At 37.6% G+C, this 25,388-nt stretch overlaps 1 protein-coding gene and 1 long non-coding RNA gene across 2 annotated transcripts in view; one reads left to right on the top strand and one right to left on the bottom strand.

Annotated features, from left to right (window-relative positions):
• LOC134655052 (zinc finger SWIM domain-containing protein 4-like) overlaps positions 1 to 25,388 on the bottom strand; it is a 95,412-nt gene that overhangs the window by 12,957 nt on the left and 57,067 nt on the right. The window contains exons 2-11 of the mRNA XM_063510510.1: positions 10,235 to 10,328; positions 6,882 to 7,009; positions 6,083 to 6,294; positions 5,249 to 5,329; positions 3,536 to 3,823; positions 3,041 to 3,168; positions 2,834 to 2,911; positions 1,934 to 2,026; positions 988 to 1,145; positions 401 to 510 (exon numbers count right to left, since the gene is read on the bottom strand). Coding sequence (XP_063366580.1) covers positions 401 to 510; positions 988 to 1,145; positions 1,934 to 2,026; positions 2,834 to 2,911; positions 3,041 to 3,168; positions 3,536 to 3,823; positions 5,249 to 5,329; positions 6,083 to 6,294; positions 6,882 to 7,009; positions 10,235 to 10,328 — 1,370 coding nt within the window. The remainder of the gene's footprint in view (positions 1 to 400; positions 511 to 987; positions 1,146 to 1,933; positions 2,027 to 2,833; positions 2,912 to 3,040; positions 3,169 to 3,535; positions 3,824 to 5,248; positions 5,330 to 6,082; positions 6,295 to 6,881; positions 7,010 to 10,234; positions 10,329 to 25,388) is intronic.
• LOC134655134 (uncharacterized) overlaps positions 1 to 25,388 on the top strand; it is a 154,579-nt gene that overhangs the window by 118,822 nt on the left and 10,369 nt on the right. The gene's annotated exons all lie outside the window — the stretch shown is intronic.

Genomic DNA, 25,388 nt, shown 5'->3' with positions numbered 1-25,388 from the left:
CTAGACATAGCATAGTCGCGCTACCCCCTCTGCCACACATACGGTAGCGATACTCCATTTTCGAGTCAATCCCGTGCCGTGATTGGTCCGTGTCTTTGAACGGACCAATCACGGCACGGGATTCGCTCACCTCGTCCCCCCGCACCCCCGTGTTTTTGGCAGCATCGGTTTCATGAAAGAATTGGCCTAAGAGGTTGGATTGTCAGTGGGTACTACTGATTGTCGTTGATCAATGCATGAATTGTGGGTTATGCAATTAGCCATAAGAATGTACTAAGGGTGGTATTCCATCTGTCGAATTTTTGTCCAATCTCATGGCGTCTCACTCTCTTTCAAGCAAAATGTGAGACAAAACACACATTGAACAGGTGGAATACCCTAAGAAGCGGTTGTAACTGACCTGTCGATGCCGCATGGCTCTCGCAGCGCTGACAGCTAACCGCAGCGCCGCCGGCGCACGCCCGTGTGCCCGAAGCGCTTCTATCCGCGCTCCCACCACGGGTAAGTGCTCTGTGGACAAATACATCGTTTTACTTCAAATTACGCCTGAAAGTGTCCCGATCTCCTTAAAATTCTTACATTACCACTTACTTTATCACAATTTTATCTAATCTACTTCTCGTCTTTCAATATCATTTTTAGAGACTTGTCAGGACACCCCACGTCATCGTACAATCTTATTTCGAATCTTCTGGACTACTGCTTATTCTACGATGGTACAGGCGGCCTAGCGAAGGTGACAATTGCTTGCGCTTCGGCATCGAATCGCTTTGTCTCTATATCACTCTTCCATATTAGTGTGACAGTGCCAGTTGCGTTTCGTTGCATAGACAACATTGTCTATGGGGCCAGAAACCGTAGCCAAGTGACAATCGTTTATCGACAAACATCAGTCCAAAAGTAGAAATATATCGGGAAGCGTCATCAATTATTTAAGTATTGACTGGCGTTTTCTATAATTTCACTTGTAAAGAAAAGTTTTCTCACCGTGCCACAAAGGTTGTCCGAGGTCGTTGAACTTAGGGTAAGGCTGCTTGGTGGTGGATCCTCCCGGCTTGCCCTTCTCGCAATCCGCGTACTCATCGCTACCGAGGATGTTCTTTAGATGCTCATTCTCCCAGGATATGTCTACTGCGTCCAGCGCTCTGTGGAAACAAAATCGTTAGCTTAGATATAGGTACATACATAATCGAATTTAAACTGTTGTGAGACATGCTAACATTGAATAATTACACCTAGGCTCTCCGAAACATGTCGCGCGAGTGACTTAAAACAAGTGAGACTAAACCGTAAAATTATTCAAGGTACATACATGTTCGCGAATTCCCTCGTTACCTCTATATCAGGGGTATATCTTAAAGAAATTTTGTTACAAACCGGTAAATTGCCTCAAATACAATGGGCTATTTTATGCTCTTATTTATCTTGTATTTGGCGCATTTAGTCTTTTAAGTATATCTTTTAGAGTTAGACTAAGAAAAGTCTGCAGCGATTTTGATAGCCCACGCAGTGCAAGTGTTTTTTACACGTCATAAATTCATAGAAGTTTGACGTTTAAAATGACACTTGCACTGCGTGGGCTATCAAAATCGCTGCAGACTTTTCTCGGTCCGACTCTATCTTTTTGTAGATTTATCTTGGCAGCCCAAACACCACGTTACGGGAACGAAATGAAATTCTCAAATTAGGTACTTTGCCAAACTGATATTGCCAAGCATTGAACATTTTTTATGAAAAACACACCATAAGTACCCACACACTCGGCCGAAACAGGTATTGCCAGTCTTGTTTTACTAAACGACCTCGCAACATTCGGTTGGCAATGCCTTGTTTCCCGGCCTCTGTAGTAGTATGCTATTAGGTTATTAATTACTAACCTATTTCAGACGTATTATTCGCTGGAGTTATACAAATGGTATCTGATAATATTTACTTGTGGAAAACTGTTCGAGGCGTGAGCGATGGCGCCGGCCTTTGGTTGTTAAGTCTTAATCTCTTGCTTGCTCTCCTGTATTCTCGTTCATAACTGAAACAAATGCATTATTGTTATCGTACAATATGGAGTAGATACGTAAATTAGGACCTCGAAAATAAGCTTGATGTCTCAGGATGTGAAATATTGAGAGTGATTTTGTTGGTAAGTACTTCCCCACTTACACATTGACCTACAAAAAGTGCATACCTAAGATACAAGTAAATGTTTACTTAGTTTAGGACTTTAGGTAATGTTATCAAATTTCCATTAGCGACAGAAAATACGCATTCTTAACATGACCTAAACTTTACTCATTTTAAGTTGAATCTATGAATGTACTAGTATTTAAGCATAAAATGAATAATTACCATTGTATCAATCAAATTAGCATAAGTTTTAAATGAATAAGTATTATCTTATCTCTCATCTTTTTTACATTCTGTGAATGACACTAACTTGAAACTATGATAAAAAAAAACCGGCCAAGTACGAGTCGGACTCGCGCACAGAGAGTTCCGCACCATCAACAAAAAATAGAGCAAAACAAGCAAACAACGGTCACCCATCCAAGTACTGACCCCGCCCGACGTTGCTTAACTTCGGTCAAAAATCACGTTTGTTGTATGGGAGCCCCACTTAAATCTTTATTTTATTCTGTTTTTAGTATTTGTTGTTATAGCGGCAACAGAAATACATCATCTGTGAAAATTTCAACTGTCTAGCTATCACGGTTCGTGAGATACAGCCTGGTGACAGACGGACGGACGGACGGACGGACGGACAGCGAAGTCTTAGTAATAGGGTCCCGTTTTTACGCTTTGGGTACGGAACCCTAATAAGTAAAATGTAGGTACTTACTTATTAGGTCTAGGTTCTTCATCGGAACTCTCCGAATGGGAATGCATTTCTCTCCTTTGTCTCTCTCTATGTCTTTCTCTGCAACAAATATAACATGTTTAGTTCATCCTGTTACCTGTTTAATTTAATTTAAAGAATCAAATCCTCCACTCGGTCATTCGTATAAAATTAAGAGTTTAGATGAATGAGATAAATAAATTCAATTACCTGTCCCTCTCCTCGCGCTCTCGTAACCTCTCCCTGTCCCTTTCTTCCCTGTCGCGATGTCTTTCTCTGTCCCTGTCTCTGTGGTCTCTGTCACGATCTCTCTCGTTTCTTTCCCTTTCTCTCGCGTACTGAAATGGTAAATTAACTCATTGGTTCAGTGATTCCTCTATTCAATCGTTTCACAAAATAAGCTTACTTATGAATATTGCTTTTATGAGCTTGCTTTCGTAAATAAGATCTCTAACTATTTTGATGCGCGGTGTAGATGTATTCACGGACCTAGTTAAGCCTTTGATACCGTCTCAATTTAAAATCTTCTTATTAAATACGATGGTGTAGAAGTTCAAGGTCCGGCTCACGATATTTTTTTCTAATTAGCTCACTAACAGACACCACATTGTAAAAAAATCATTCATTATAAGAGACAGGTCACATGTGTACTTTGGCGTCCCGCAAGGTAGTGTTTTCGGCCCTACGTTATTGAAAATAACTCACCAGTGGAAACGATCTGTAATCCGGATCCTCAGTAGGGCACACCTCCACCGCGCTCCATTTCTCCAACAGATGCCTCCACTGTATCCTGTGGTGCTTGTTGCTGCCCGGGTCCAGTACTATGCTGACCCAGAGCGCTCCTAGCTGCTCCCAAAGTTGTCGGCACTTTTCTGTCATGGGGGTGTTCTGGTTCCTCCAGAGGAGGAGGCGAGGGTCGGAGAGGAACTGCTCAGTCATGAGCATTAGCATCCGAGGGCCGTTGGAGTCTTGGGCTCGGAGCATTTCTCGTACCTGAAAGTGATGAGGAATAATTCTGGTGAAAAGAAAGTCCATTTGGTGAAAATATGACCATGCCTTATAGACGGGTTAGTTTCCTTTTAGTTTCAAACAAAGATTGCTTGATTGTTAACATATTAAAGTCTTAGACAGATTTGTGCTTGGAATGTGACAGCTAACGTATACAGTCAACAAAGTTATTAGCTTACACAAATATGTATGTATGCAGGTGTTCCAAGCTTAATGGCTGTAATGACTGTACATGACACTGTGCCACAAAACATGTCACCGTATAGTCAAGTGTAAAAATATGGGTGCATACAACTTACTCAAAAATATGTCCCATAATTCTTATTCGCTGACATAAGAGCTATGGGACATTTTTTTGAGTATGATGAGTGCTCCCATATTTTACACTTTACTGTACAACGCCAACTACTTCAGCTGTTAAACTATTTTATTCTAAAAGTTTACATATCTACTATAAGTAACTCTTTAGTTTCAAGACTTTCAAGTTTGTGACTAATCCATTAAATGTTAATAATAAAGCTAGAACGTGTAAGTAAATGACTAAAAGTACTAAATCCAACTGTAATGCCCCGTTAACACAACAACCAATCCTCAACCTTATTACAAACACGTAAGGTTCATCGATGGTTAAAGTTAATGTTGCCATTACCTCGTGACAGCTATTACATTCATATAATTATGTAGTAAGCCTTATCAGATGCCGCACGAGAGACACTTGTACGAAATAACTTTACTAAATTCCTTGTGGTTCTTAATAGTTTTTCCCATCACATCTGTGTCAATTGTCCCTAGATAAAATACCTGTCTTATGTGTCATAGTGATGGCGTTAGGCAGTTCTTTGTGTTTATAGGTACAGTTTATCGTTATATTGTCAAAAGTGTCATCCCATATGACATCAATCCCTTAGTAATATTCCTCGGCCAATACGATCAGTGAGGAGAGAATTTGTTATTCTGCAGCCACCCATGCGATAGAATTGGTAAGGGGTCCCGTTGTTTCCCATAAAGTTTTAAGTCATAACGTATTGTTTGTGATATTATCATTAGTCATAAAACTGAAACCGTTAACATTTCAGGATTTTCGTTAGGTTATCCTATACTATAGATAGGTTAGGTTAGGTTTTTATTATGGAAATCCTGAAAAGTGACGCGTTTCTGAGCCAAATGAATTAAAATATGACTAACGAAAATGCGGGCAAACAATACATTATGGCTTGGAACTATTTGGGAAACAATAGAGACCCAATTGGTAATCGTCACTTTTTGCCATCACGTGATTGAAAGTGAAAACGTACAAAAGAACGTAAACAACACCCTTACAGGGTAGGGTCAGAAAAGCAGTGACCGTAATAGTATTGTGTCATTATCACAACCACTTAGTCAAGAAGGAAGTTCTTAGTTGATAGTTACCTTAGAAAATAATGAATTCAGTTGCTTATTTGCATTGTAATACGTCCCTTGTAGTAAGTACGCCCTTACTTGCTCGCACACCTGTAAAACACAAATACGAATTATAACGGACGGATTACCCTCTGGGTTGGACGGTGAGATGGCAGTCGCTTTCGTAAAAACTAGTGCCTACGCCAATTCTTGGGATTAGTTACCAAGCGGACCGCAAGCTCCCATGAGCCGTGGCAAAATGCCAGGACAACACGAGGAAGATGATGATGACGGATTATTTTTAATAGTTAAAATGTCGCGAGAACAAGGAAAAAGTTTATTAATTCCTTTCTTAGTAGTGTTCACAAGAAAAATAATTGAAGTTGCTGCAATACAAGTAAAAGAAAGAGTAGGCACAGATCATATAATACTAGGAGTACGTAATAAACCGTAGGGACTCATCTACAATGGTGGGTACTACACGGCTAAATAAGTACATGTTTCCCATCCAAATGCCAAGCTAGATGGGCGTCTGGTGGCGTATTGGGCCTATAGCTTTGTTAATTATCATCATCATCTCACTCCTGTATCGCCCACTGCTGAGCATAGACCTCTCTTCTAGTATGCCACTTGTCCCTGTCCTGAGCTAATCTCATCCAGAAGTGACCCGCAATCTTCCGGATATCGTCCACCCAATTGATTCATTATAGTACTACATAGTTTATAGTATACACCGCACAGAACAGGCAGATCATAAAAACCAGGTGTGGAGCATCCACATCCACCGATGACCACGATCCTCAGACATGAGGGAACGACCACAGAGAGAGAGAGAAAGAGAGAGTTTATTACATGGTTAAGTACCTGTTGCTCATCCAAATGCCAGGCATGATGGGCATCCGGCGGCGGTCCAGCCGTAGGGTCTGGAGCACCACAGATCCTGTTAATAGCCGACCGGGCCTGAAGGACCTCGTCAGCTAACCGCTGTGCCGTCGGCAGCACCTCCGTGTGGTGCTCGGCGATTAGGTACTGGACGAACTTTTGAAGCTGCTGCCTGTCCATTTGGAGGAGGGTTTCTGAAAAGAAGGGAAAATGGAAAATATATTTTAATGTTCAAATGATGTTTACAGGATAAAACAGGGTTAAATATGTATGGAATGCATATTTTTGCTAATGACTTGAGCATGACGAAGAATACATACGAGTAGGACGGTGTAGTGGATTCTAATCCATGTCAGATGAATATCAGATTGTAAAAAGTATATTCATTAAGATGAGCAGGAAAATTTAGTGATCGTCATTCAACTCCTTGACATTCAATGCTTTCGTCGTCCTTAAAACTTAGGCAATACGTAGACCCTTTTGATTGGATATCACGGTGTTAACCTGATAAGGGAACTCGCAGTCGGACGAAGTCTGCGTTCCTGATGCAATAACAGAAGAGGTTTCCTTTGTTACGCCGGTGATCTAGTGGCATGTTATGTTCCTGATGCGGTACACCATACTGCTAGCAGAAGATGTCTCCTATTTAGAATGTCATACCGGTGGTCTTGTATGATACCTGATGGGGGCACTCGTCTGTTGCTGCGTTCCTGATACGGTACACCAGCACCATACTGGTAGCAGAAGATGTCTTCTAGTTTGTTTGTATCTTGTATGTTACCTGATATGGGCACTCGCAGTCGGACGGAGTCTGCGTTCCTGATGCGGTACAGCGCCAGCGCCACAACATGTTGGCACCAGAAGATGTCCCGCGCCTCGCAGCTGCATGTCACGCCGGTGATCTTGCACCTGAGGAAATATGCACAGAAATTAGCTGCTGCTGTAAACACTTCATCACTACACTTTATAAAACAAAGTCCCCCGCCGCGTCTGTCTGTTTGTGTGGTTGTATGTTCGTGGTAAACTCAAAAACTACTGAACGGATTTTCATGCGGTTTTCACCTATCGATAGAGTGATCCTTGAGGAAGGTTTGTGTATAATTTGTTAACCCGTGTGAAGCCGGAGCGGGTCGCTAGTTGTACAAAAGGCAAGTTAAGACACAATATACAAAGATTATCTTTTCCCTATTTAGGGATCATTTCCAGTCAACCATTCAGCAGTTCAGTTGAGAGAAAAAATTAAACTGCATTGATGAGACAATTTTCGAAAGGTACCAAATCTGCTGAGTTTTACATTTGCGGCAGCAATGCAGTCGGCAATAATGTCTGCTGCAATTCGAATCCGAACGGTACCTTAAAAGTAGGTAATGATCGCGATTAGACGTGGTGACCTTGGTGGTGGTGGATGACCTTTCGTAGTTTTTAATTTTTATTCCTATTTGTCTGATATTTGTCTACTGTCAGCAAACAACTAAAAATTCTAAGAAACTCGTAGGCATCAGGTGGGCCCAGTAACGCGCACACAGTAGGTAAGTTGAAAGATAACGGTACACCATACCATAGTAAAGGACTCTATGTTTATAATAGAATATCTGGGAGACCGAGCTTTGCTCGGAAAACATATAAAAACTCAAAAACCAACGTTTTCCCAGAGATAAGACCTAGCTAAATCGATTTTTCGCCCCCGAAAACCCCCATATACCAAATTTCATCGAAATCGTTAGAGCCGTTTCCGAGATCGCCGAAATATATACAGGGTGTCCCAAGAAGTAGTGATATACTGAAGCTGGGAGGTAGAGGACCTAGAGGGCTATCTGAATCACCCCCATGTATGTTCCGCGATTTTTCGTATTTTCGGAGTTATGATTTTTTTTAATTTTTCACCTATCGCCGAGTACGATGAGATTTTTATTTATGGTGACGTGAATTATTGCGGTAGATGCTTGATTTTTTTTGTGTGCTAAGCTGATAGATAGGCCAATTCAGTATGGTAACATTTACTATCGTTAGATCTTTGAATGGAATTAAAAAAAAATTTATGCCAAAAAAGATAAAATTACCCAGTATGTTCACAACTTCAAGGCGCTTAGAAAAATAAAACATACTGGGTAATTTTATCTTTCTTGGCATTAAATTTTTTTTAATTCCATTCAGAGATCTAACGATAGTAAATGTTACCATACTGAATTGGCCTATCTATCAGCTTAGCACACAAAAAAAATCAAGCATCTACCGCAATAATTCACGTCACCATAAATAAAAATCTCATCGTACTCGGCGATAGGTGAAAAATTAAAAAAAATCATAACTCCGAAAATACGAAAAATCGCGGAACATACATGGGGGTGATTCAGATAGCCCTCTAGGTCCTCTACCTCCCAGCTTCAGTATATCACTACTTCTTGGGACACCCTGTATATAAATAAATAAATAAACAAGAATTGCTCGTTTAAAGGTATTAGATAGATACATCGTATTTTTGTCTCGATCTTTCGCGTCACGTTTCTCACCTTCGGAGTGACACCATGCATATTAAACCAAATTGATATTACCATCACTTTCAACCTGATTGCAAAAGGCATTATCTGAGCACTCCCTTCACGAATCACGCCTAACGTAGGTAACTCAGGAATTAACGATGAAACTTCCCAAATAATATTTTTTGTGGAAGTAACAACTTTATTTTCTTATGTTACTTGCACGTGCACGTTCTGTACCTACCTATGTATTAAATTTACCGCAAAGTGCCTGATTTAGAACAACATGCTTGGGCCAAAAACTTTTTAGTAGCAAAGTACCCTTGTTCGAGCTGCTGAGGTGAAAGCTTAATTGTTGGTATGTCTTAAGAAAACATGAGTGAATAGGTAAGTGATGAAGAAGGAATAGGGTGCATTGGGGTAAATCCGAAGACGGGGTAATGTTGAAAATGGCAAATATCTACTAAACTAGAAAAGCTTTCTACTGTGTAGCAACAGTACGCAAGATGCCATGTAAGCGTTGCAGTGGTAGAAGTGTTGCTAAAGTATGAAGTGTTTCTAGTTTAGTAGATATTTGCCATTTTCAAAATTACCCCGTCTTCGGAATTACCCCAATGCACCCTACATGTTTCGGGTTCTCTAATATGTTCTCACTGCTGAGGTGAAAAGTTTTGTGAACTACACGAGATCAAAGTTATTTACATCTCGTGCGCTTTTGAGTCCCTTACTACGCTCAAGATTCTAAATTAGATTCACTCGCTACGCTCGTGAATCTAGTATAGGATCTTTCGCTTGCACGGGACTCAAAATAAGCACTCCAAGAAATATCAAACTTTGATCTCTTGTTGTACAAATAACTATTTTCGTTAAATTTTATAATGTCGACAAAAGACGCCGGTTTTCTTGAACGTTTTTGACCAGCGTATATACTTCTGTGCCCTATCCTTCTGTGTACTATCGTAACATGCTTCAAAGACTACTCCCTTACCCGCGTACTAACTTTAGACACGCAAAAACAAAAAGCAATAATAATTTCATAAATGCATCAAAATTTTTCAAATCTCGCGTCCGCCATAAACGCTAACAAAGAACATCTATTATGTAGCCAAAGTTTCGTATTGTAAAGGCATTGACGACTGCCTTTAGTAAAAAAGCCTTTATTCAACAATGGCTCGGCGCTTCTGACCCCCTTATTTTGTATTCTTTGTTTTACGTTTAGCACTTTACGCTTGAGAGGATTTTTGGTTTTAGGAAAGTAATTGGGGTCTTTTTGGTCCTACTTTTATAGTAGTTGTGAATTGTGTACTGATATCTTATTTAAAACTTTCAAGGCTTTTGAAATCCTTAAGATACCTGTCTAAATATGAACAACACTGATTTATATATGTTACGATAATTGGTGAAACGAAACCCTAAACGGCTTCAAACCTCTGCCGGCTGTGTTGCCTCTCTGTCGCACTTGTAAATTCGTACGTAAGTGTGACAGGGAGGCAACACGTCGAACTTGGTTCACGGTAGGCCCTCTGTAATGAGGCATTAGTGATTAGTCTGATGTTATTCTGTCCACCCAACGCGTGGCCACACGTCCATCCCTACGCTTGCTTGTTTTTAGAGTAAATCTAAATATGATGTCCATAAAAGTCAGAAATAAGCTTACCGGTCGAAGGAGACAGTGACCCTGTATAGTCGTTCGGGCTCCGAACATGGCGGGACCGCCGCCGGGGCTCGCACCACGCCGCTCAAGTGGAAACCTGGTAACAAATACCACCAATAAGTATATATGTTATTAATAGCACACATCAATTAAAATTATACTGCAACTCAAAAACGACTGAACGGATTTTCATGCGATTTTCACCTAAGATAAGATAATATAATCTTTATTGGTACAATACAAGTACACGTCAGATACCCTCATAAGAGTCATAAGGCCCAAGGTCCTACCTATAGTACCTACTTCTTCAGTTCGGTGAAATTTAAATATTTTTCAATTGGAACAGAGTCGCTTTTGCTTTGTTTCGTTCAATTTTCAAAAAACGCAAAATCAACTCTATTTCCTACATTTTAGGTACCTACAAGAGGACACTACCTTAAACTAGTAACAACAAAGCATAAAACAAATATCGGGAAAAACTTTATTGCAAATCGTATAGTAAATGCTTGGAACAAATTACCCTCTGAAGTTGTGAACTCTACAAGTGTGAATCAATTTAAAAATAGACTCCACAAACTATCAAAACAGTGAAATCGTGCTAAGTGAACTATGATTTAGACGCACCAGCATCAGCTGCCTGTCTAAAACGAAATAATAATAATAATAATAATAATAAATTCAGTGGCAAATTTTAGATCTTTTATTTGTATATGGCTGGGCGTTAGGAGGATACAACTTTGTACAATCACTCTATGAATAGAGTGATTCTTGAGGAAGGTTTATAGGTGTAGGTATGATATGCTAAGGTTTACCCGTGCGAAGCCGGGGCGGGTCGCTAGTATTACCATAAAAGGACCATTAAAACTAGGTCACCCTTAGAATTAGAAACCTATTGACCTAGCCCAATTTAGCAAGTCGTGCAGTAAATCGCAGCGCAACCGCACCGACTGTTCTGTCGCAACGATACGCTTCAACAGCGCTTCACGCTTCAAATATCCACTATTGTATACTATAAATTTTCTGTTATTACTATTACTCTACTCTGTGTTTACTATTTACTCGATCTCAAGTGATACAGGTACATACAGGGGGCCAAGGATTGACGTATAATATCTAAGGACGGGCTAATGGGGCACTAAACATCGTACTAGTTCAGCGGTGCTACCCACGAATTCCAGCCAATCGTGCAGTCTAACGCGACTAGTTGCGACCAATAGCGCGCGTAATGCGAACTCGTCAACCAATCGCGCGCGTGATGCGAACTCATCAACCAATCGCGTTGTAGCGATTTCACACCGCTGTACTGGCCCCTGTCATGCCTCATTATTATTTCCCGTAAAGCCAGTCCCTAGATATCTATGTCAATGGGGCCAAGCCAATATGACAATCGTACATCGACAAACGTCAAACCATTCAAACGGAAAAAAAAATGTATCGAGATGACAGATGCTACGAAAAGACACGTGACTATTTCCATACCTTGGCGTATGCTTGTTATGAAAAAAAAGCTGCACTTTTGGAGGAAAGCAAGCCGCTTTGCACGATGATAGTGTAGGCCCATTAAAACATTTTTTTTTCGAGGAACCCGTAATTTCGTCCCTTAGAGGCCAAGGTGAAGCGAGGTCTGTTAAAAACAGAAAAAAAATCCTACAAGTTTCACGGATCATCCAATTTCGTTAAAGGGTATAGCCGGGTAAGCATGGCCAAACTGCCCTTAGCGAAAAAAACAATTTCCTTTTACTGGATTATTAACCTATGTATATGTAGTGCTTTCACCAAATATTAAGCCTCAAATGCTTCAGATTTAAAAAAAAAATGCAAAAAAAGAAAAATCATTTTTATTTTATTACAGCCAAAGTACTAATCCGATTTCTTTGTAATTTGGGTATGTACTATATACAATTAAGGTCGCTTTCTGAAAAAAATAATATTGAATTATCTCTTAAAATAATAGTAAAAAATTTAGATGAAAATTTTCAGAAAAATAAAAAAAATACATGCGAGATAGCGACAGTTATCAAATTTACATATTTCATGTAGAATTTAATAATGTTTAGCATATATTTTTTTCAAAAATTAAAATCGGGATTAACAGTGTTAAAAACTCGAATTTGTAACATCCCATAATACCTTCTCTTCATACAAAATAACCTGTACGTTATACTAGAAAGTTATATTCCCAACGCAATTTGAATTTAGAACGCGACTTATTTCGCTGAGCGCGGACCTTAAACTCCGTGGCTGTATGCGGCTAGGGCGAACGGCATTCAGAGATTTAAAAAGCGGCCAAGTGCGAGTCGGACTCGCCCATGAAGGGTTCCGTATTTAGGCGATTTATGACGTATAAAAAAAAACTACTTACTAGATCTCGTTCAAACCAATTTTCGGTGGAAGTTTACATGGTAATGTACATCATATATTTTTTTTAGTTTTATCATTCTCTTATTTTAGAAGTTACAGGGGGGGGACACACACATTTTACCACTTTGGAAGTGTCTCTCGCGCAAACTATTCAGTTTAGAAAAAAATGATATTAGAAACCTCAATATCATTTTTGAAGACCTATCCATAGATACCCCACACAAAACCCATACGGTTTGATGAAAAAAAAATTTTTGAGTTTCAGTTCGAAGTATGGGGAACCCCAAAAATTTATTGTTTTTTTTTTTTTTTTTGTGTGAAAATCTTAATGCGTTTCACAGAATACATCTACTTACCAAGTTTCAACAGTATAGTTCTTATAGTTTCGGAGAAAAGTGGCTGTGACATATGGACGGAGAGACAGACGGACAGACGGACAGACAGACAGACATGACGAATCTATAAGGGTTCCGTTTTTTGTCATTTGGCTACGGAACCCTAAAAAAAGCGCGGGAACAGGAAAATAGGCACGAATTTTATACAGAGCGTTAACGATTGAAAAATGTCTGTTCCTTTGATGAATAAAATACGTCACATTCTAAATTCAAATTCGTAAAGACTGCGTTCACAATATACTTCATTCGTTTATGACTACTTAGCTTTGCTTGTATGAAGAGAGAGTATTATGGGATGTTACAAATTCGAGTTTTTCACACTGTTAATCCCGATTTTAATTTTTGAAAAAAATATATGTTAAACATTATTAAATTCTACATAAAATATGTAAATTTAGTAACTGTCGCTATCTCGCACGTATTTTTTTATATTTCTGAAAATTTTCATCTCAATTTTTTACTATTATTTTAAGAGATAATTCAATATTATTTTTTTCAGAAAGCGACCTTAATTGTATATACAACATACCCAAATTACAAAGAAATCGGATTAGTACTTTGGCTGTAATAAAATAAAAATGATTTTTCTTTTTTTGCATTTTTTTTTTAAATCTGAAGCATTTCAGGCTTAATATTTGGTGAAAGCACTACATATACATAGGTTAATAATCCATTAAAAGGAAATTGTTTTTTTCGCTAAGGGCAGTTTGGCCATGCTTACCCGGCTATACCCTTTGGTGCCAATTGAAATAAAATTACGTTCTTAATTATACAAAAAATAATAACAAAATATTATTAAAGAAAAATAGTGTGAAAAGATTGAAAACCTATTTTTTACTTTTACGGTTTATTTGTGCAAACAGTGTCTTCCACATTGAATAATGTTTAGAAAAAAGTACTGTACCATAAAATTAAACACATTTTTCATCATATACTGAAAACCGCATCAAAATCGGTTAAGCAGTTTATGAGATCCATGTTTCAGAAGTTGGCTTAGTTTTATTTATTTATTTTATAGACCAAAAAGCATGTAAATCATAGCAAATTTTAAGTATTTTGTGGGTATTTACTTTATCTATTTTAAAAATATGTGTATATATTCACAAAAAACTGGACAAGTGCGAGTCGGACTCGCGCACGATAGGTTCCGTACCATTACGCAAAAAACGGCAAAAAATGTACGTTTGTTGTATGGGAGCCCCCACTTAAATATTTATTTTATTCTATTTTTAGTAGTTGTTGTTATAGCGGCAACAGAAATACATCATCTGTGAAAATTTCAACTGCCATCACGGTTCATGAGATACAGTCGGATGTTTACCAGTTATGTTCCGTTTGGACAGACGGACAGCGGAGTCTTAGTAATAGGGTCCCGTTTTTACCCTTTGAGTACGGAACCCTGAAAAGGTCTATTCGCCTTCATTCGTACTTAGCTCACATGGTACGCTGCACGAAACGTATGTTTGTGAAGTGCAGCTTGAGTTGAGGGAAGTTTAGTTACAAGTTTGTTCTTTAAGTACTGTAAAAAACCGTTCTGTGCTCTGCATGTGCATAATACAATTTAATAAAATGGTTTCTAGGGAACCAAATAAGCTTACTTAGGTATAAAGGCAGGCGGTACTTCAGAATGCTACTGGACGCTGGACGTGTTGGAGTCTCAGGGCCTAAATAGGGCTGACGGAAAAAGGCCAGATTGTTTGACACTGCTGAAAACGCAGCCCCGTTTGGGATGCGACGTGTGTAAGCACACTTGCCCCTTCACACCTACCACAGGGCGCGTCGGAGCAGCCGCCGAAAATACAGCAAAACTTAAACGAGCGAAATATTCTAATAATTCTAATTTGGAGCCTGCCTACGAATTTGTACATAGGTACCAGTAGCCGTAGAGACAAGCGGCTCTTAGTGTGCTGAGGAAAAAAAACTATCAATAAGTTAGGACAATGATGCCTACGTGAAAAAGGGGCGACCCCAGGTCCGGCGCATATTTAGTGTAAGACACGTCGTTAGCCACACAGCGAAGCAACGCGAGCAGCGTTATAGGCACAAGCTCATCGGAACCATCTACCGCAAAAGTACTGCAAGTTCCCGGCCCTAATTCTGCATCCAAAAAGGAGTCGAACAGGATGATCGACCCGCTATCTCCAAAGCTGTTTACCTCTTGCCTACAGGAAATCGTCCAGAAGCTGGTGGCTAAATGGGAAACAATGGGCATTGACGTCGGCGAAATAAGGTTGAAAAACCTGCGTTCTTCCGACGGCATAGTTTTGTTTTCCCACACTGCACCTCATTTAGAGAAAATGTTAGACCTTAGACCAGCAAGTCTTGAAGTCGGATTCGAAATGAACAGGACAAAAACCCAGTTAATGGTCAATGGAGTGAAACGTAGGGTCACGGTAGATGGGCAGGATATACAATTTTGTTGACGAATACACCTGCATGGGCCAGATAGAATCATTCGATAATATGCAGTCCAAGGAAATCGATCGACGCATCGAAAACGCCTGGAAGACCTTCTGGTCCACGAAGGGCCATCTTCCACTGGCATCAAAACACAAACACTTCAACATGTGTATCCTTGCTTATCCTAACAACCTACAGCGCATAAACTTGGTCATTAACAGAAGCGCAATAATAGTTCCAACTCAAGAATATGACAGTACTAAAAATCGCCATGTAAATAAAACTTAGCCAAATTTTAAAACTTGAATCTCATAAACGGCTTAACAGATTTTGATGCGGTTTTCAATATACGATAAGGAATATGTTTGATTTTATCATTTAGTGCTTTTTGTAGACTTTTTTCTATACGAAACACACTATTTGCAAAAATAAAGTGTAAAAGGAAAAAATAAGTTTTCAATTTTTTATACATTATTTTTGTATTGACATATTTTGTTTTAATTTTTTTTACGATAAAGAAAGTCATTTTCTTACAATTGATACCAAATTTAACGAAATCGGATGATCTGTAAAATTTGTAGGTTTTTTTTTCTGTTTATAACAGACCTCGCTTCACCTCGGCTCCTAAGGGACGAAATTACCGGTTCTTCGAAAAAAATCGTTTTATTGAGCCTCCACTATCATCGTGCAAAGCGGCTTGCTTTCCTCTCAAAATGCAGCTTTCGGGCAAAAAAGCTTCATAACCAGTAAGACTATATTCTGTCAACGATTGTAATCTTAGCTAAAGTCTATTTTTTTATTCGGTAGACTAAAATGACATTTCATAGTATGAAATGACATTTTATGTTCATACTATGAAATGTCATTTTAGTCTACCAAATAAAAAAATAGACTTTAGGTCTTAGGACCTACTATTAGTAGTTCTTCAAAATTGTAGATATTCTTTTATAGATGTTATGTTTTTTCTTAATGATTTATCATCATATCATTGGCCTTAGCGTCTATTGCAGACGATTTGTGGTGTAAGACATTACACCGCCTGGGACGGAATTAAGGACACTCAGGGATGCCCAGCACCTGCAAAACCCTCTCGGCTTCATTGTCTTGCTTTTTTAGAGGAAAGGCGAGCCAATACCTACGTATCTATCTAATCTATCTAATACCTTTAAACGAGCAATTCTTGTTTATATATATATATATATATATTTCGGGGATCTCGGAAACGGCTCTAACGATTTCGATGAAATTTGCTACATGGGGGTTTTTGGGGGCGAAAAATCGAACTAGCTAGGTCTTATCTCTGGGAAAACGCGCATTTTCGAGTTATTTTATGTTTTCCGAGCGAAGCTCGGTCACCCAGATATTATGATTTAATTATACCTACCTACTGTAATATATCTTATACCTTTAAACGAGCAATTTTTGTGTATTATGAAATTATATCTACTCCAAAAAAGGTAGATTTATCAAGCGATATGGGAAACAATTCGACTTTTTAAATTCGAATAAACATGTTTATGGGAAATATGGGAATCAAAGGGATCCAGTAAAAAGTAAGTAGGTAGACGTATTTCTAACTTTACGAAACTGCCAATGCCCAAAACGAAAAACATTACCGAAGCACTATTCCGGTCCATTTAACGACTGTAAGTCAATATTTACCAAATAACCGATTGGTCGCAGGCGCGTTTGAAAATATTAGCACGCGGTTTATGGGCTGTGACGAGCCGCAACAATATCCTGTTGCTTACGGCTTGCTATTATTGGACACAGTTGATCAAAGGACATATTCGGAGTGCGGACCAAATGCTATTATAAAGCCTATCCATGTAATATATAATCACGCGCCATGTTGCGGAATTTCATTGGAACAATTTTTTTTACACTACTGAACAGTGAACCGTCACCATATTAATTTGATATGAATGGAAGCCCACACCGACTTTTTTGAAACCCACCATTTTTTTAATCGGGTACTTTCCTCTACAAAAAATAAATTATATCATCCCGTGCACGAAATTAGGCACCAGATAATTATTAGAAAAACATAGATAGCCGTTTTTAAACACAATTTCTATTTAATAAATCGGATAGAAATACTTAGGGCATACTGAAAATTCTTGGACTGGCCACTTAGAAAAAATAAGATATAAGTCGTCTCATCCAGAAACTTTCAGTATATATGTAGGTATGTACGTATGTAGATACGTATAAAAGTAGGCGAGTTGATCGTGGCGTCACTATACTCGTTTCATATAAATTCCATATTGGCAAATCGTTTTGACAATTCTAAATAAAAAAGAAGCTGATTTGACTAGTAGAAAGTACCCAATTACTTAACTGTTAGGTTAGGGTACAGTAGAAAATCGTAACACCGTAACCCAGGTATACAGTCGCCATCAGATATATCGGAGCGGCCAAGGTGTTCACAATATCTGAACAATGGGCGCTAATGGGTTAGAGTTAGACAAAGAAAAGTCTACAACGATTTTGATAGCACACAGTCAAACTTCTATGAAATTATGACGTAATTAACACTTGCACTGCGTATACTATGAAAATCGTGTCAGACTTTTCTTGGTCTAACTCTAATAGTCTTAATAGGTAATTAAATATTTTAAAATGAATTTTATTCTTAAGGTAGCATGCGGCCAGTTGCATCTCAATCTCAGTACACGCGAGAAAATGAAAACAACACAGTTCCCAAACGAGAATCAATTACTAAACGATTATGGGCACGTTCAGAAACTGAACTCGAGCGTACAGAGGCAATCTACTGCGATTCGTCAGGGTTTGAAATTCGAACGGTGACGCAACGGCTTTAGGGTCCCGTGTTTGAAACAATGCCGGCTTTAAAGAAAACCATAGCGAATTGTTCATTTTTTATTGCGTTGCCACCCACTGCGAAAAGTTTGCCATATAGAATAAAATATTACCTAATTGTTACGTAATAACTCTGTTTATTCCATTCTTTATGAGCCTTTAGGTATGAAGTCCGCCATTTGTACATTTTATTTGTATTTTGTGCAATAAAGTTTAAATAAATAAATAATGTGTGTTGTCTGAATAAATGATTTCTATTCTATTCTATTCTAATATATAAATAGGTAAGGTATACGTACTACCGTAGAGTCTGTGCGGAAAGAGAAGAGTCGTGGAATGTATGGGGCCCAATACATTACACGACTCTTTCCGCACAGACTCTACTAGTGCGGCTAATGCTAATGCAATGGCCAATTGATGACACCCTGCTGTCACCTCTATTGATAATTACTAAGTTTACGTTTACCGCGTCGAGCTCCAGTACGTTTACCTTGCAGGATTACAAGCTTTAACTTAGGTACTTTTAGTAGTTCCCTAGTGGGTATAAAATTCGATATTTTACGGTGGGTAAATAAAAGAACAACTCTTAGTAAAACTATATTTTGCATCTCAACAATGCAAGGTAAATAAGAATCGCTGTATGAACTAAATTTTTCAAAACGAAATTTAATTGACTTTCACTCCAAAAAACCTTTCGAAGAAACTCATTAAATACAACAAAAACGAAACCAATTATCGTTTAAAGTCATAAAAACGGCCTCGTCTTATTTTGTGTGAAATAAATCAATGAATTCGATTGCACTGAACCGATCAAACGGTGAAATTGCAAACCTCATTGAATAAAAAAACTCAAAAGGGACCGCGGGTGACTTGCGAATTCGAACCAAACCGTCTTGTGAACAAGGTTTTATTTAGAATGAATGTTTTTCTTAGGTTGGGGGCATGGAAACTGGCACTCGAGAAAAGAGGTTAGAAAAGAAAAAAAGAAAAAATGGCGTCGTCTGAACAGCTGCTTTGCTTTTTGCGCGATTTGTTATCGGATGTGATGTGAAATACAAGGTACACTATGAAATATCGCGTGTAATCTTATATTTGCACTCGGTTGTGTGAAATAGGTTTACATATAATGGTGCCAGAGTATAGGCGATAAAGTACAAACTTCGTAACGTATAATTTATATCCCTCGGAAAAATCAGTGGTTCATAACCTTTTCCATCTTCAGTCTTCACACATTTTTGATACCTACCTATCAGCCAATAGGTTTCACTATTGATTTTGTATTTGTAAAATCTATACCTATTGTATTGCAGGAAAACTATCTTGGTCAACGTAAAAAGTAATCACTATTAAAACAAGTTATTGATATTCATATTCACAGGAAATGGGGTCTATTAGAGTGACAGAAATAAAGATACGCAAATTTTGATTTCGAAGTCGTGTCATCCGTGTGGTAGCCTTTGAACACTTGTATATGGTTTAAAAATCAATTAATCGCATTACATACCTACCTAACTCCATGTAGTAATATAATTCATAGCAACCAACAGCTCGTACAAAGCCATAGGCGTTCGTGAGGAGGAGAGGTTAAAACTTTTTTAATTCCCATGATTACTCTTTACCAAATTGGGAGCACGCACGGAAAGATTCGATGGGCACGCAACTCGTATGTAAAGCTATTCATACACGCATTTGTGAAGTCCCTATAGCATATAGGTACTTGTAGATACTGATCGTACGAATAATTTTTTTTAAGTCAAACTTTAGGAAAAAAAAGGCCTTCGTCGCTGAGCAATGATGCCCGGTTATGATAGTTACATATGATTAATCTCTACAATTTAACAATTTGATTATTAAGTGGTACAATGTAATAAGTTTCATATAGTAGAACTGCATTATCAGGTGAACATTTCGGCTTCGCTGGAGGTGTGAAAAAAGTTCCTTGATATGAGCTCAATATCACTGCAGGCAAACGCGTACAAATTTAAACTTATGACAGAGTATATTTGGCCATCTTCAGTTTCCACTATCAGTTTAGGTTTGTACCGTACAATACGAGTACCATTGTCACATCAGTAGACGGTATGCTAGTAGTAGGTATGGAGTACCTACTTTGTTAGAACATTTAGTTTAATAATAGCTCAATCCGAATCCAGGAATTGAGTCAAATTTGACTTGCGAAATTTGACTCAATTCCTGGATTCGGATTGAGCTATTATTAAACTAAACGCAATTATTGGCATAGACGGACACTGCAAGTTAAAAAAAAACTTGTAAAATCAAAGGTAGAGCCTACGTTGGACTATGTAGTAGGTTTTAATGCATTTCTATTATATTCTATTCTAAATTAAACGCGACAAATGACCGATTAACATTGGGAAGCTTCGACAATAGCCATTAAACCGCCATTATTATATTTCTATTATGTATACTCACAATGATCTGTTAGTTCTCAGTGTTGCTATGTTAAAGCAAAATGGCGCATATACCATACATTATCTTAGTTTAAGGAGACTTTTTAAATGGAAGGTTAATTCAGTAAAATTATTCACATTGTTTTATAGGCGTACAACAATATGTTCACTGTCTGTGCCTTGTAACTAAGAACTTATGTAGGTACTTATTTAAAAGCATCCTATAAGTTTTAAATAATAATAAATTAAACATTTAGATAGGTATGTAGTTGCAAAAACTTGTTTTTGCAAAAACAAATTATTTTGTACTCGAAATGTAGGACTCAGTTGTGTTTTTAGGTAACGACTTCGTATTATTAGATTGCCCAATTAGAAATGAAATAATGAGCAAAGTTCGCTATTTCTGAAATGGTCCTATGTTTAATTTTCCTTAAAAAAACTCTAGTTTCTAACTATCAATTTTGGGTAAGTTGGGGTAAAGTGATCAACTACTTTTTTTTATCTGTAAACATTTGTCTCTTTTTCCTTCGTTGAATTAAATGTTAATAAATACTAGGTAAAAACTTAAAATGAGTTGAATCATAAGAACCTTATAGTTTTATAGTTATTTATTGTCGAAACCCGTTCGCCAACTATAATCAGTAAACTATGAACTTGTTTAGTGCTTCGTTTCGTTTAGTTATTTATAGGTATTTTATGTCAAGTGAAAGCTATCCTTATTTGGAACATTAGCATATTTTAAAATATTTATTTATTATTAAAAGGAAATAAGAACTGGCATTCGTGAGAAGAGAAGACTGTGAAGGTAAAACTTAGTTTTGGTTTTGGGTTCCGTACCCAAAGGGTAAAAAACGGGACCCTATTACTAAAGGAGCCCACAGATTAACAGTCCGCCGGACGATATCGGCCTGTCACTTGTTCGGAACTGTCAACTTTTTGTTCTAACTGACAGGCCGATATCGTCCGGCGGACTGTTAATCTGTGGACCCCTTAAGACTTCGCTGTCCGTCCGTCCGTCCGTCTGTCACCAGGCTGTCCGTCTGTCCGTCTGTATCTCATAAAACGCGATAGTTTAAAGGTATTAGATAATCCTTATTCTATATATACCTAGTTCTATAGGTATTGATTAAATAAATATTTAATGATACCTGTGTTGTTTTAAGTAGGCATTTAAAATGACATATTATGAACATTATGGACTGGTAAATAAATTGTATTTTATTGCCTAGAAAGTTGGTTGCCCATTACCAGCAGAACTGGAAATATGAGTTAGTCCAAATTATTACATACTTAAAATATAAAACATTATTATTTACATATTACAAGGTTTTCCTAGATATAGGTACCTACCTATTCAGAGCTCCATCTTATATTTAAAGGTTTTAACGGCCAGGAGGTCCCGGGTTCGAATCCTGGTAAGGGCATTTATTTGTGCGTTTATCACAAATATTTGTCCCTGAGTTATGAATGTTTTGTGTAAGTATTTGGATAACTATACATTTTATAATTATATCGCTGTCTAGTACCAACAACATACAACACAAGCCATAAAAAGGCCCTATAATATTAATTTATGTATTTAATTTAATTTATTTATTTATTCACTATTATCAGACTTTCATTTAGTTATGTCACGTTTCGGACTACGCAAATACCTCAAATTAGATTGAAATATTATTATGTCTGATCATTAAACCACAAAAACCAATTACATATATACCTACCTACATACAACATTTTTTTTTAAAGATAAGCCATTAAAAAAGTCGCTTTCTCAATTTGATAGATTGAAGCCCGGAAAAACAGTTATTTAAAAAAACATAGTTAATTTTATACATTCAAAATAACTATCCACCCGCGATCCGGATCCAGGGGCCGATTCTGCTATAATGATTTGATAAGGTTTTCATTTTGTTTTGACACGACTTTAAGTCGTGTCCATCAATAAGGGAACAAGAAAGAAAACGCCAATCGAAACTTAAATGGGCCGATTTCGGGCCGAAAATTGGACAAAAAATAAAATAAAAAAATAAAAAATTGGTCCATGTAATAATAAATAAATAAATAAATATTATAAGGACATTCTTACACAAATTGACTAAGCCCCACGGTAAGCTCAAGAAGGCTTGTATTGTGGGTACTCAGACAACGATATATATAATATATATAAATACTTATATACATAGAAAACAACCATGACTCAGGAACAAATATCTGTATCATCATACAAATAAATGCCCTTACCAGGATTCGAACCCGGGACCATCGGCTTCACAGGCAGGGTCACTACCCACTAGGCCAGACCGGTCGTAATGCATGAAAATTGTCACACCACACATGCCTTTTCGTAGCATCTGTCATCCCGATACATTTTTGCTTTTCGTTGAGCGTTTGTCGATGTATATTTCATGTGTCCAATGTGCATTGCGCCATTGCGTTTCACTCTCTCATTAAGCAAAATGTAAGACGCAAATATAGAGTCTGTGGGAAAAGAGTCGTGGACTGCAAGGAAGCCGTATATTCCACGACTATTTTCTTTCCGCACAGACTCTATAAATGGGACCAAAATATTGGACAGATGGAATACCAACCTTAGTAATGTCCAGACGACGCAAGGTCGTATCAAAACAAAATTAAAACCGTAAATCAAATTGTAAAACTCGAATCGGCCCCCAGCCCGCTTATACAACCAGTAATTTTTTGGGTAAACGCCATAAATTCAAGTAATAACAGCGGAGCGCTATTCGCTTTTATTTACGACTGTACTTGTTTCACATTCAGACGGCTGTAACTTTTGCGGGTGACTGTATTTTATTTTTTTATCACAGTTTTACTGCCTTTTGTTAATAATAACGGTCGATTTACATGAATATTTTTATGTAGAGAACTTTACATTTATCTATTGTTAAATAAAATTGATGAAATCTACCACATTGACTATTTCTAAATAATGAATCTAATAAGAGGTCCCTTGAAATAGGTAGGTACCTAATTTAAGAAATTTTAAAAATGTAAGAAATACTTAAAATCTGGGTAGGGTTGGTAATGTTCGTATTAGCAATCCGTATATTTGTAAAGAATTGTCTTGATTAATCTGTATACTAGTTGACTCTATAGCAGTGGTTGCTAACCTGGGGGTAAACTAATTACCCCCGTGGGGGTAAAACTGGTATTTTACGGGGGTAATAAGCTAACCTAATATAACAATACAACAAACGTACACGTTTTATTTTTTTTATTACCATTGGAAGGAGGGGTAAAATCAGGTTCCCTAGTTAGTCATAGGGGTGACCGGACTGAAAAGGTTAGGAACCACTGCTCTATAGGTAATTAGGTATTCAAACTTCTTAAAGTCATTTTTTTATTCGGTACACTAAAATGACATTTCATAGTATGAAATGACATTTTATGTTCATACTATGAAAAGTCATTTTAGTCTACCGAATAAAAAAATAGACTTTATATGTATTAATTTTGGGTAACTTACACAAAAATCTATCACACTGAGAACTTCCACCTTTTTAACCGACTTCAATATTTCAAAAGACGAAGATTCTCAAGTCGGGTGTATGTTTTTATTTAAAACTAAATTATTGTCTGAATTTACTGCAATATTAACTCACAAAGGTAAACTTCAATACCGGGGCATGAAAATATTTCTGTGTATACTTAACAAAAGCCTCCGAAGCCGCGAGCCACTATTATATAGTTAGAATTATAATAACATTAGGCCGCAACCCAAATTTCTCCAACGCGGAAACATAAAGGAGCGCCACTCCACGCCACTCTTATAAAAACCATAAAATTATTATGATTTTGATTCATTTGCCGCCATTTTGGGCCATTCTAGGTCCGTTCTACTTTCGACCCTATAAAATAAATATTGTATGTTCTGATTTAGAAATATTTTATCATCTAGGTCTTTTGTACTTAATGACAAGAATAAAAGTCCAGTGTATTCCCAATTGATCATTTAATCACCATATTTACCTATTTAGATATTTTAAACACGGTAACAACTAAAAACAAAATGTCTACATTTCTAATCAATGAATTCCAGCTCAATCAACTGTCGGAATCTAAATTTAGAACGTAAATAAACGAATAACCTACAAACGCTAATGTCAAATCACGAAAACACCGGTCGCAAACGGAATCGTGCAATTGCGCTAGTGTGCGTGAGGCGATCGTCCGACCGGTTTGTTTACATTACGAGCTTTGCACGTGTGCGTGGAACATTCATTGTATTCTATTGACTACGTCATTATCATCACAGATGCCTCATCTTTCATTAATGTTACATTAAAATTGAGCTTTATTTCGTATGCGATAAGGTATATTTTGAAGTAAAACAATTTAGTTTGATATGAGCTTTTGAAAGTAGGCATAGCTACTTCAAAAACTGTTTAAACACTAACCCCATAGCATAGAAATATAAACTTTATGCAGTACAAAGTAAAGTTCAATTCAGTTTGAATAGTCGTTTAAGATAGGAGTTTCCGTAAGTAGCAACGAATACTTTACGTCACATTGTTTACATCTGCGCCTGTGTAGTGGGTGTCGTCACGCGCGTGTGGGTGTGTTCGCGTGTCGTGACGTCACGGCTCGTCACGGCCGCGCCAGTGTGCGTGTAGTGAGTCAATGTTACATTTTTGTGACCTTAACCGGCGTAACTCGTACTTAGGTTTACGTAATTATGTCTTATCCTGCTTTGCCTTCTTAAGATGTCGATTTAAGATTATGTTATCTACTTATGGCATGATATAA

This window comes from Cydia amplana, chromosome 16 (assembly GCF_948474715.1).
Source record: "Cydia amplana chromosome 16, ilCydAmpl1.1, whole genome shotgun sequence".
In the NCBI taxonomy this organism is placed as follows: domain Eukaryota; kingdom Metazoa; phylum Arthropoda; class Insecta; order Lepidoptera; family Tortricidae; genus Cydia; species Cydia amplana.
Note: the sequence above shows the minus strand (reverse complement) of the source record. Positions and strands in the feature narration are given on the sequence as shown.